Source organism: Mesoplodon densirostris, chromosome 13 (assembly GCF_025265405.1).
Source record: "Mesoplodon densirostris isolate mMesDen1 chromosome 13, mMesDen1 primary haplotype, whole genome shotgun sequence".
Classification (NCBI taxonomy): Eukaryota; Metazoa; Chordata; class Mammalia; order Artiodactyla; family Ziphiidae; genus Mesoplodon; species Mesoplodon densirostris.
Genome location: NC_082673.1, coordinates 11,963,354 through 11,977,122, shown reverse-complemented (window position 1 = coordinate 11,977,122; position 13,769 = coordinate 11,963,354). Strand labels below are relative to the sequence as shown.

Genomic DNA, 13,769 nt, shown 5'->3' with positions numbered 1-13,769 from the left:
CTGTATGTCAACTAAATATCTCAATAAAACAGAAATTTTAAAAAGGAAAATGATTACAGATGATTTAGGATAACAGTTACCTCTAAATAGGGAACAGCAAGCAAAGAACCTAAAGGTAGTGGCACATAATGTGTGGGGGTAGCGTTCTGAGCTGACTCACTTGTCCTGCTCTCCCGGCCCAGGGCCTTGATGGTGCTTACTTGTTATTTTCATATAAAGAAGCAGCAAAGGGCTTTGGACTAGTTGCAAGAATTATTTTCCCTGAATTATTTTTAGAAATCAGTTCCTTTTGACTGGGGGGAAGGGGATAGGAAGGAGATTGAGTGGGATTGGTGAAAAGAGGAAGGATGCGTTTAATCTCTTCTTTGGTGCCCTTTTCCTGGGCAATAAAGTGTGATGAATGCTGAACAGCAAATGTAATAAATGTCTCAATATCTTGGCTGAGAGCGAGTCTAATTACAAGCCATATGGCCTCTTCAGATCAGTGGCTGTGAATTTATTTGGGTTTCATCCAGGTGAGTAGCAAGAACAGTTAAGCAGTCAACAGATTTTTCTGTGCTCTGAATCTCACATTTTTAGATCCAAGGTCAACCCACTATAAAATCTTCTCCCTTAAACACTTTATTTCCTCTCCTTCAAAAAAGTGGGGAAATCATGACTCTGCAAGAAAATTTTTGAGTTTAACTGGGAGTTTTCAGTCCACTGCTTGCAGCTTGGAAAAAAATTGAACTTATCTCTTGTATTTTTGGTTTGCTTTGCCAGCGTATTTAGAGATAACAGGTTTCCATTTATGCTCATTTCTATACCTTCTTCCTTCCTTTTCTTTTTTCTTCATTTTTCCCTTTCTTTTCCTTCCTTCCTCTCTTTCTTTCTCTCTCTCTCTCTCTCTCTCTCTCACACACACACACACACACACACGCACGCACGCACACAGGGTCCCAGGGAATGGTGTTCTATCTCAAGATGGTCTGTAAAGCCCTCTTGACTGGTAGAATTCTGACTGCATTGTGGCCTTTATCTAACAGAGGAGTATAAGGTCTAAATGAGCTTGTTTTAAATATAACACTCAAAATTTCACAAAGTGGAACTTCTAATTTGTGAACATTTGAAAGGAAGGGAAATAACCTGGTATCCATCACCTTTATCTTTCAAGCTTCAAATTTTCCAAGACAAGAAAGGGGGTATGGACAACCCCCCAAGACACTCTCTCTCTTCTATTTGCTCCTAATTGATTCATAAGAATAATAGAGTTCCCCTGTGTTCCTAGAATGCCACTGGGATTATATTTTTATTCTGAGAAAGAGACGGGAATCCGTTTACAAGTTCTAAAATTTCCAGGGAATATTGACGATGCCACTGTTTTGAACTTCCCTCCTTTATTTCTTAAGGGTAGAAGTTAGATTACACTCTTTCACATACTTGAAAGAGACACAATAACCCAAGCAAATCTCTCCTCTCTACTAGCAAACCCCACCCTGTACCACTACTCTTGAATAGAAACTGTGTTTCTGTGGCTTGCAGCAACTCTGTGTATAATTATTGCTAGCCATAGTGGCACAACAACGTTTAGAGATAACTCCTATAGCTCAGTATCCCAATTTAATTGCTCAGGGGACATGAAGATCCATGCCAGACGTGGTGTCACACATTATGAATGTGTCCAGTGGGCTCTGATCCTGGAAGTATTGGGTGATGGAGGGGCAACAAGGTTTAAAATGTGTAGTCAGAATTGGTCTGTGGAAAAATTCTTCCAAATGTACATCTCATATATGAAATAAACTAGATAGGAGTTTTCTTAAATCTGACTACAATCCCTAAAAAGTTAGACAGCATTATCAATAATGAGTTGTAAAACTGAAACTTTTCTAATCTACCAATAATAAAAAACAAATTTTGAAGAAACATGCTAGAGGAAGGACAATTATTTTTCTATTCTCCCTAAGGAAATGATATTAATGAAATTATTATTAAATGAAGAGGCAATCAAAGAATATGCACCCAGAAAGCATAGGGGGAAAGTATTATAAAGGTGTGTCAGGCAGTTAATTAAACTATTGCTATTTTTCAAATTTTATGATATTTAAGATATTTATCCGTTTTTAAGCTTTGCAATTTTTGGTAATTTCTTTTTTTCATTATAAATAAGTATTCACTTTCAGATCTAATTTTGTATTTGTAATTTTATATTCTTTTTCTCTAAAAGGGCTGTCCAAATTGTGTAAGTTTCTGGCCCTTGAAAACCTTGATTAACTCTGCACAGGAGCTTTCAGATATTTAGGAATAGGATAGAGCTTTCCCTTTTGGTTAAGACTAACAGTAACACAGTCAGATGGGTTCGTGACTTACTAAGTCTGGAATCTGACCTCTGCAATGGAATCGGTAGCTCTGGGGTGTCAGAACTGAGAACAGTGAGCGGCAGGTAGATTTATCACCAACAACTCTGCAGGAAGGAAATCTGGGTGGAATTTGGCACTGAGTATGAATTTGTGTTCCAGAAAAGAAATCTTCTGCAAAGAAGGTCTGCTGAAATGCCCTGGTGGAGCTTTTATCTAATTTAAAAAGGAAAGACTTTGAGGCTTTTCAGAAAAGTGTGGAACACTGGATTTGAGGCATCTAGGTTCAGTTCACCCAGTTTTGGTTCCCGCACTATAAAGGAAAAGTTAAGATAAGCTTGACACAGCGGCTGACGATGACAGTCCTCTCCTATCGAACTGCCCGTTCCTGTCCTCTGTCAGTGACTGGACTGGGTTGATGGATATTATGGGAGACCCTGTGAACAATGGGCCCAGCGACCCCTGACATGATCTAATAACAGTTTATCTCCCTCAAAAGAGCAGATGAGATTAATGCACTGGGCTCGTCATTCTTAAGCAACTTATGCCGAAGTCACTGGCTCTTCCCTGAAGAAGAGTTTATACGTGTGTATCTCTGTTTAACCCATTTACGAGTAATACAGCTTGCTTGCTCTTTTCGGTGTGTATGCCCTGTTAGAAGATTTGTCATTTTATATCCCAAATGAAGCAAAAGAAAGTTGTAATTATATTTCACCACGGGCCTACAATTTGGCTCCAGGGGCAGTAATAAAAAATGGTGAGAACAGACCCCCTGTTTGCCAGACTGGCCACCCAGTGGTCCCCATGGGAAGGAATCACAGCTTGCAGGAAAATCCCTTCTCTCCCCTCTGATCTCCCAATCCTAAAGTGGTCCGAGACTAAGTACAATTCACATGATGGAAGACTCCTTTCTTTAAGCTGGACTCAGGGTGGGTAATAACTGGATATTACTTAGCATCACATTTGATAGGGAATTTGAAAGTATCTGGAAGCCTTTAAACAGTCTCTCCTCTGTCTGATGTCATGGAATTTCTGCTTCACTGTGATCAAAGGAATCAGCGTACAGTACACAGAAGTGCACCATGCCTGACATTGTGATCAAAGGAATCAGCGTACAGTACACAGAAGTGCACCATGCCTGGTTTCCACAGTTTTGACAGCAGCGGGTCACTGTCTGAACTGTTTATTTGGCTGTCCAGGCTTCTTTGTGACTTAGCGATAAAGTCTAGTATCCAGAATAATGACGCATTCTGCAGGAGAAAATGACAGGAGGATCATGGCTGCAGGACAGAAAGGATGCTGGCAGGTTTGACTCCAGTTTGTTTAAACAAAGGCACTTCCCAGAGAATATGAAGTATTCCTGATGATGAGAATTCTGTGAGATTGTTGTCTTTCTTTACATTTTTTCTTTATCATCGCTGGGTCTAGTGAACTTGAAGAATCATGTAATCTATCACGGCCATGCCTACACACTGATAGACATGTGCAGGTGGTTTAAGAAAGCAAACAGTCCCGTTTATATCGGACAGTATTCTTGATGCTGGTTTGAGGCTAGCTCTGAATGTGTGGTTTTGGAAGGAAGCTGCACTTCTGGGGAAGAAAGACTACCCTCCCCCAGTTTTACCCAAAACTCATGATCAAGTAATCAGAAAGAAGAAAAGTCAAGGGGTGTTGACTTCTCTTGATGTCCATTCCCTTCTCTCTGAATAGAGATCCTAAAGTAACAGGCTGAAATGCTTCTCCTGGGAGAAATTTCTGCCTTGGTTCTCCTACCCCTGGGCACTCTCACCCAAACCTCCCTGAACCCACAGTTCACTCTTTTGTAATGCGACTGTGAATTGTACTAGCTTTGCTTTGTGATCAGCATGTTTCATGACTTCTTTCTGACAGTGTCAGGTTCTGCTCTTCTCTGTGGCTGGTAAAGGTAACTGTCCTTTCATCCTCTCCAAAAGAGGTACCAAAGGTGAAAGTCTGTGGCATTCCCCCCATTTGGTTGTTGTATCTCTCTCACTTTAGTGATAGCCATCGCCATGGGGCCTGGTGCTTGGCCAGGCCTATGAAGACACACCCCCTACTCTGTTCTCATCTTGCTGTACCTTTTTCTGTGTCAGTCTTGATCTGCTCCTCAAGATCCTCTGGGGACACATAGAAGTCCTCTTCTGGCATCGATGATTTAGGCCGGCAGCGTCCACAGCAGCAGTTGCAACAGCAGCACAGACAGCAGCAAAAATAGCAGCCGGTCAAGAGGCCAATGATGACAAACAAAGTCTAGGGGAAACAGAGGCAAAGCAAAAGAGGGGTGAGGGGTAGTGGGGTGTAGGAGACCCCAGAAATCAAGTGTGTACCCATGTACCTCCAGAGACCTGAAGGCATCACAGTTCACCCCAGAGACCACATATTCACCCTCATCCTTATTCCATGCAGGACTATCTTTTTAGTTTCCTTGGAAACAAATTCCTCATAAAGTTTTACCTAACAAGTTAAGCCAGGAACAAGTGACTTGCAGCCAAAGTAATGAAGTATGACATTTTCTTCTTTAGTCTTAAGCCATGGTGATCATTATTAAGAGCAGAGCAAACAAACCAGCAAACAAACCAACAAACATAACCTATACAGGTCACATGAGCTCACCAAGGGCACTGAATCATCCTCACCAAGAAGAGCTAGGGATAGCTAGCCCTGACACCACCCCATTCCTCTCAGTCACCACGTCCTGCAGTTTCTCTCCTCACCATCTCTGCCCCCTCCCCATTGCCTCTCTCCTGATTGGTAGGGGGTTAGAGTGGATCCCCTTATCTCTGCTCTGGACACTTCAGTAGCCTCCTAGCTGACCTACCTGCTTCCACTCTTGCCTCTAGCCCACTCTGCACATTGCTGCTGGAGCTTTCTGACATGTTCTCTTGAGCCCATGCAGCGACTCTCCTGCCTCTTAGAAGAGGCTGGAGCTCCTTATTAATGGTCATCTGGCCTCTTCCAGTGCCTTCCCTGCACCAGCATGGCACTGTTCCTGCCATCCCTGCAGAGCTTTGCCCTCCCTATGGAACCACCTGCCTAGACACCCACTGTCCCATTCCCTAGTCATCTAGAAAATACCCACTCCGCGTTTAAGATTATCTCAAAGATCCTCTGTCTGACATCTTTCCTGATCCCCATCTCCTCCAGAACAATTACTCCCTCCTTTGTGCCCCAACTGTATGCCATACCAATGTCCACCATAGTCTTGTTTTGTTGACACTTTTAAGACAGTGATCAGTTTATAATTCTGTCTCAGACTGTGAGCTTCTTCAAGGCTAAACTATATGTTAGTTGTCTTTCAATCCCTCCTATACCTAAGGATTTAGTACCTGGAGTGTGGTAGACAGTAAATGCCCACTGAATTAATGAATGTATTAATTGATTAGTAGATAAAGAGATGATTTGTTCCAACTAGTGAACAGCACCAGGATTTCCCCATGAGCATATAAAAGTTTCCTCACTAAGTTTGCCATCGCTAAAGATTAAAAGATTAAACTCTCCCAACCCAATTTGAAGTGAAAACAAGCCCATTTTTGTTAATTGAGCAAGATAAGTTTATGATTTTATTAAAAATATGTTATTTGAAATAGAAAGTGATTTTATACACCCTCACACCTATAATCTTTTTGCTATGGATTCTCTACATCTTCAGAGTCATGAATTTCTTAAATTATTCTGAAAAGTATAAAAAAACTTCCTCTTCACCAACTGCCTCTAAGAGCCTCCTGTGCAGTGTTCCTGAGCCAGTGCCCCAACAAGCACCCCCCTTTTTTTAACCTACTTTTGACCTTTTTGCTTTCACTATTCCATTCCCATATTTTTTCTCCTCTCTGAAAATTTCCTTTAATGCATGTATCGTTTTGTTCTTTAATTATTCCAACTAGATTATTTGCCTGTTGCAGAAATAACCTTGCCTTATCCTTGGAGTGCTTAGTGCAGTACAAGGCATAAGTAGGTGTCCACTGTTTTTAAAATATTTTCAAATTGGTACACTGATTCATACATGTAATGCATACTTAATACCTATCACTGTGTGCCAGGCCACTCTAAAGGGCACTGGGCAATTAGGCTTTGGCACAAGCAGAAGGGGAAGGTAGATTTCTTTGTAGCCTTATTTTTAAAGAGCCACATCAGGAATTATTTTATGTATATCTCTTACACTATTGAACAGCTTCTGCTTGTCTATATGAATTTTGATCAATTTTGTCAACTTCCTGGGCAAGGAAATCTATTCTCCTTTTTATGCAGGTAGGCCCCAATATGCAGTCAGGTGCTAGTGTGTAAATTATCTAGAACTCCAGATGTACCCTCCCATTGGAAATAGGGTCATACCTGGGGGTTACGTTCCTACAGAAACCTGTATTTTACATAAACATTCAAACTATCGTCATAAATGACATTGACAATATATACACTCTCATTCTAAGTTCCAAATCCTCTAGGCAGAAACTTGTCTCCCTCCCAAGTCTTCAATGATAAAGAAAGGAGGTTTCAGTGGGAATCCCAGTTATCCCCAAGAAAAGGAATTCTGAGGACTGCAGAAGGCAAACGAGGCTTTAGGCTGCAGACTCTCTCTCCCCATGCCTATGAACAAAAACATATTCTGTCTCGTCCTGTGTATATAAAACTATTCAATTTAGCAAGATTTACTTTAGCGGAAGTTTAGCGGAAGAAAGTAGCAATCAGAGTACTACTGAACATGACATCTGCCTCTGGAGATCTGCTGTTTATTAATTACAACTCATATGAATGTGAGTTCATCTGATTTCACAAAATGTGTGAACTGTGAACTTACTACATGTATGTGAACTGTCCAAAAAAGATGCAGATGGACTATATGTATGATTCATATGTAAATATACTTTTATCAGAAGATAAGGATATTAATACTCATAAACAAATATAAAACTATCACCAAGCATGCATATACTAGGGATTCTTAGGAAATCACACAAAATTTACTGTCAAAAGTCAATTCCGGGGCTTCCCTGGTGGCGCAGTGGTTGAGAGTCCGCCTGCCGATGCAGGGGATGCGGGTTCGTGCCCCGGTCCGGGAAGATCCCACATGCCGCGGAGCGGCTGGGCCCGTGAGCCATGGCCGCTGAGCCTGTGTGTCCGGAGCCTGTGCGTCCGGAGCCTGTGCTCCGCAACAGGAGAGGCCACAGCAGTGAGAGGCCCGCGTACCACAAAAAAAAAAAAAAAAAAAAAAGGTCAATTCCGGTTGCACTAAGTCCTTAAAAATCTTGCCTTTTTCTTGACTAGATATCCTTTTTCTCTCTCTCTCTTCCTCTCTCTCTCCAACTCAGTGTGCTCCACTATTTAATTCTTACCTTTCTCCCCTCATTTCCTTCTCCACTACTTCACAGCAGGCTCCATGTGAACCTATCACCTAATTACCATGTATTCTCCGCAGTACTGTCTTTGCTGATGTAGCCTATGCTATAGATAGGAAAGTACATGGCTAAATTTGTCCCATAATAATTTTTAAACAGTTGTCACACTAATAAATTATTTTAGGTTTTCAGCAATGAGTCAGTTCTTAATTTGTCATGATGGGAGTAGGGAGGGCAGTCAGAATTAACCTGAAGCTTCAAATTCAAATATAATTAACATCTAGAAGTATTTTAAGTCATGCTGTATTTTATAATTATTTGGTGAACTAAAGCAAAAACGATCCTTCAATAACAGCTCCTTTTATCTGTAAGAGTTTAGTAATATAGTAAGGTTAGACTTTCCTTGAGGTGGAGTCTAAAAGAGAGAATAATATCATGATCTTGTAAGAAATTGTTTTCAAGAGAAACAAAAAATCCAGTTCACCTTTGCCCACCAGCTTGACAGCATGAAGTAGGTATTAACGTTTTCATCTCCAAATTGCTCGGCCACATAGAGTCCCAGTGATCCGTACTTGTCATATATGTTTCTTTTTGACGTGTCAGTAAGTATTGTGTGGGCATTGTTGATTTCTTTAAACTTCTCAGCAGCACCTGGATCGTCTGGATTCTTGTCTGGATGGTGTTTCAAGGCCAATTTTCTTTTAAAATTTAAAAAAAAAGTGAGGAAAAGTGTTACTTGACAGGTATTACAATGACATTTTAGAAGGGCATTATTCATTTGTACATCTTTTATACATGTAAATACCATGAAATGTTACATTTCATAATAATGTTGATTTAACTAAGCAAGTTTCCATTAAATGTTGCCTTGTGTTTCTAATGTGCAGGCACAGTAGTATTGTTTCTCCCCTCACATCCTCAAAGGAATTCTCAATAGCTTCATAGCTGTTGAGTCTTAGACATTTTGCTCTTGGCAAATATGTGAAGTTTATTTTTACCTGGAAGCTCATCAGTAGCCCACCTCAACATGCAGAGGCCTTTAAGAGTTCCAGCAACAGGACCAGTTTATACCACAATTTCATTTAGAACTGGAAGACTTTTCCAGAATTAACAAACCTTCACACCACATATTCTAAAAGTTAAACTCAACTGTCAAAAAAAAAAAATCTCTGATTTATACACCTTGAATAAATATTATGACCCTTTCACAGTTTTTTCACAAATCCTAACTCCCTTTTGTTTTTATGGACAAATACCGTGACTTACCTTGTATTCAAATGTGTATTTGACCTCTTTTCAAATAGGTCTTCCCACTTCAAATAATCTGTAGAAATTTACTTGTGAGTACAAGGCCCTCTCTCCTCTGTGGATCATAAAGCAATTCCAGAAGGGTATGAGTGTGTGTTGTGTTGCAGTGTGTGCGTATTGGGGGCAGAGGGGTGATATGTGAGTATTCTTTATTCTTCAGTTATAATCAAGTATTAAAAATGTAAAATGGATGTAAGAACTGAGCTATGATAATCAGGCTCTGGCTAGGGGCTCTTTCCCTCACTTTCCTCCACAGACAGATTTAAATTGATGAAAGCCATGTTTAATATTGAGTCTAGTAATTTTTCCTCTACAAAGTCAACTAATTTTAAAACTCTCTACTGGAAATTCCACATGACTTATTCTCCCTACTGTGCCTATTGTAGGCATATGTAGGAATGCACCTTAAGCTTTTGTTTATTTTATCGGTTTAGATTAAATTGCTTCATTTTAAAGCAGTAATAAAAGGCCATAAGTAGAGCAAAAAAATAAAGTATATCTTATAAGCCAATCTGTACAATGAACTTAAAAAACATCACACCTATTTTAGGAATTAAAGCATTGCTGGTTAGGAAGTAGGTGAATAATTAAGCAGTTTAACATCAGGATGCTTAAAAAGTACCAAAATATTTAAAAACATACATCATGGTGTATAATACATTCTAACTCTGAACTCAGAATAAACAAAAAGAATAAAACAATAATAGTTCATTTTAAATTTGTTTAATCAAACATTTTTCATCCTTATTTTTTGAGAGATGTTTGGGGTATCTATAAATTCTTATTGGAGACATTTTTTTTACCTGCAGAATTTATGATAAAATCTTCTAATAGCACAAAATGCCAATTTTGTCATTTTAAAAAACTTTTATAATGTTTACTACATGCCAGCACTATTGTAAGCCTGTTATAAATATTAATTCATTAATCTTCACTGCAGCTCTATGAGACTGGTATTATAATAATCCCATTTTACAGTTAGGAAATTTAGCCACTGAGAGGTTAAGTAACTTGTCCAACATCATACAGCTAATAATTAGAACCAGGCTTTGCACACAGGCAATCTGACCCTGAGCATTATGCTGCCTCCTACATATTTTTAAATTAAAAAAGTAAGACATTGCAAGGACTTTGGCTTTTGGTCTAGGTGATGTGGGAAGCTCCTGGAGTGTTTTGAGAAGAAAAGTGTTATGATCTGACTTTAGTTTAGAAGGATCACTCAGTCTGGAGAGGACAAAGGCCAAAGCAGGAGACTCTTTTAGGGGAAGTTCATGGTGGTTTGGACCAGTGTGGTAGTGGATGATTAGTTGGAAGTGGTTGGATTCTGGTACACTTTGAGAGATAGCTGATGGATTGGGTGTGGGATGTGAAAGAAAAAGAGGAATGAGGGATGGCACCAAAGTTTTGGCTGGAGCAACTGGAATTTTGGAGTTACTGTTTAAAGAGTTGGCAAGAGATTTTTTTTTGGTAGTAGGAAATGATTTGCTAGGATTCACAGTTCTATCTTGAGCACCTGTGAGATGCATATTAGACTTACAAGTGTGACAGAGGTAGAGAGATATATGAGCCTGAGTTCAAATGAGAGTTACTCTGGGAGATGTACATTGGGAATTCTCAGCAGGTCGATGGTATTTAGAGCCATGGAACTGGAAAAGATTCCCAAGTGAGTTGGATCCAACATAAGTCCAAGGGCTGAGCTTTGGGAAGGAAGAACTACAGAGGAGATGAGGAAAGAAAGACCAATGATGCAGAAGGAAAAATCCAGAGAATATGGGGTGATGGGATCCAAGTGAACAAAGTATTTCAAGGAAGAGGGTGGTCACCTGTGTCAAGTACTATTGACAGGTCACGTACAGTGACAACTAAGAAGTGATCACTGGGTTTAGTGTTACAGAAATCTTTGGTGACCTTGACACGTGCACACACATACACACATAACACATATACACATGCATATATGCACATACACACACAGACAATTGTATATATGTCTTTATATAGGGAAAATAAAGCAGAAAAATAAGTAGAAATAAAGAGAAAAATGAAAGGTTATAACCATGCTTAACTGTGACTATTGCTGGGATTATAGGTGATTCTTTGTTTATTCTTTTTTTTTTTTTTTTTTTTTGCTGTACGCGGGCCTCTCACTGCTGTGGCCTCTCCCGTTGCGGAACACAGGCTCCGGACACACGGGCTCCGCGGCCATGGCTCGCGGGCCCAGCCGCTCCGCGGCATGTGGGATCTTCCGGGATCGGGGCACGAACCCGTGTCCCCTGCATCGGCAGGCGGACTCTCAACCACTGCGCCACCAGGGAAGCCCCTTTGTTTATTCTTGTTATAAAAAAATATACATACTACTTGTGCAGTTTCCTTCCCTAAGTATTTTTAAGCTCCAGTTAAAAATTTTATGCTCCTTTAATAACTGAAATTTTAGAGTTTGTTCCCTTAAATGACCCACTACCAAATTAGAGGGGGAGAGGAAGGAAGAAAGAAGTCCTCAAACTTTAATAATACAACAATCATTATCAGAAAGTCTCAAGTGGATTCTTTAAGCACATTAATTTTAATGGCTCAATATTCCTGGAATTCTCACTCTGTGCCCTGGAATACAATTGCAGCATTTTCCCCTACCAGTTCCAGAGATCATGTCCAGGCCAACCAAATGCAAAGGCTCTTACTTCTGCCCTGAAAGAAAAAAAATCCCTGGAAAATGCCTCTTTACATATATTTCTTTATTTCTAGGGTTCAGTTGTAGACTGATGCACACTACCCGAGACTTATCCGGAGAAACGTGTCATTTTAAGCTGCTTGGATCTTTGTCAGCTTTCAAGGGCACATGCACTCAACTATTTATCACATTCCTCTAACAATGGAGCTGGCAAATTCAGAGGGCTGGAGCACCTCCATTTGTAACAAATCCAATTCCTGGTAATCAGCAGCATTCTGACTCCTCTTGGCAGATGCTCTTGGCCCTGAGGAATCCTCAGGAAATATGGCTAGCAGAGGCAGCTGCCAAAGTTACACAATTGCTCAAGGAGGTAGTTGATCGATGACTCACCCCCTTGGTGTTGTCTGTACAGCAGGAAAACACGTATGGAATTTAGGGTGAAAGGAGAGTTGCTTGGAGTACATTTAAATATAACATTGCCTATTCACTTTAAAGATCTTTCTTATAACTTCTCATTTTATACTTAAAAGTGATGTAATGTTCAACCAGAACATGAGCGTTTAATTCCACATCTGTCTATACTCTTCGTCACTGTTAATCTGGTATGGCTATAACTAATATTAGAAATAGCATCAATACCTGTAATTTCCACTTCAAAATCCAATAACAGCTTTCAACTGAGTAGTAGATAGGATCAATGTGGATTTATAGGTGTAATTACCAAAGGCTCCTAAGATCTACCTATTTTCAGGCAGTGGAATAATTCTAAGCATTGTAGTGCCCAGTTCTCTTCCTCACACCATCTACCACTCAGGTGAGATCTACCTACTATTCTCTACCAGTCTGTGAATCACCCAAGACCCAGTTCTGACCATGTTGCCCCAGCTCAAGACCAAATCTATCTCCATGGGGTTGGAATGTCAGAGGAGACCTTCTTGTTTGGAAAGGCTGGCCCTGAGCCTCAGGGAACTAAGGTCCACCATCTATATCTGTAGCTGCCTTTCCCCACTCAACACATTTTTAGCTGCCTTCTCCAATTACCTTTTGTTGCTTCCTGTTTCAAAGATTTCCCCATTGCTGTGTGACTTTCTGCTAAACTCCCTCAGCCACAAAGTTTATTGCCCCTCCCATGTCCCAGAAGAAGGCTACCTGCTACCTAAAATGAAAGAGTGGAAGAGGGAGGGTGAGGCACTGGTTTCTTCCTATATCCTAGAACCGTTAAAAGTGCCCTCATGGCAGAGGCAGCCTCATCAACAGCAAAGGTAGCAAAAAAAAAAAAAGAAAGAAAGAAAAAAATCTGAGCTCATATTAGATATAGACTATTATTTCTAGGAAAAAAAACTGACTATAATGGGAAGAAGACTGGTGGTAGATAGGAAAATGAACTGCTATAAACCAGTTTTCAGGTGAAAACAAACCCTAGACTAGTAACCCTGCGTGTTTGGCAAGTATTGCAACTATGGAACTTAATAGTATGTCTTCATAGTAGAAGTTCAGTGGAACTCTTGTGCCCTCTTGGACTCAGGCAACACCCAAGTGAAAGTATAAGAAACTAGTATATGAGTTCCAATGCACATGTCCCTGACATTTGGTATTGACAGACATTTTAATGTTTGACGGTCTGGTAGCGCGCGCGCGTGTGTGTGTGTGTATCCCTTTGTGGTTTAATTTACATTCTCCTAATTACTAATGAGGCTGATATATATGTCATTTGGATATCCTCTATTTAAGTGTATGTTGGTCTTTCACCAGTTTTTAGTTTCATGTTTAAAATGAATTTGTAGGATTTAAAATATATCTATAGTATTCTATATATGAATTATTTGTCAGTTTATGTATTGCATATGTATTCTCTGTTTCTAAGGCTTTTTTGTTGTTGTTAGTTTCCTTATGGAATCTTTTGGAGAACAGAAATTCTTTTTTTAACTGTTTTTTTTTTTAGTTTATTGGAATATAGTTGATTTACAAAGTTGTGTTAGTTTCAGGTGTACAGCAAAGCAATTCAGTTATACGTATACATACATTCATTCTTTTTCAGATTATTTTCTCATATAGGTTATCACAGAATATTGAGTAGAGTTCCTTGTGCTATACAGTAGGTCCTTGCTGGTT

The 13,769-nt window shown here is 39.8% G+C and overlaps 1 protein-coding gene across 1 annotated transcript in view; it reads right to left on the bottom strand.

Moving 5' to 3' along the window:
• Positions 1–13,769, bottom strand: part of DNAJC5B (DnaJ heat shock protein family (Hsp40) member C5 beta) — a 47,249-nt gene that overhangs the window by 7,550 nt on the left and 25,930 nt on the right. The window contains exons 2-3 of the mRNA XM_060116327.1: positions 8,166–8,379; positions 4,430–4,601 (exon numbers count right to left, since the gene is read on the bottom strand). Coding sequence (XP_059972310.1) covers positions 4,430–4,601; positions 8,166–8,379 — 386 coding nt within the window. The remainder of the gene's footprint in view (positions 1–4,429; positions 4,602–8,165; positions 8,380–13,769) is intronic.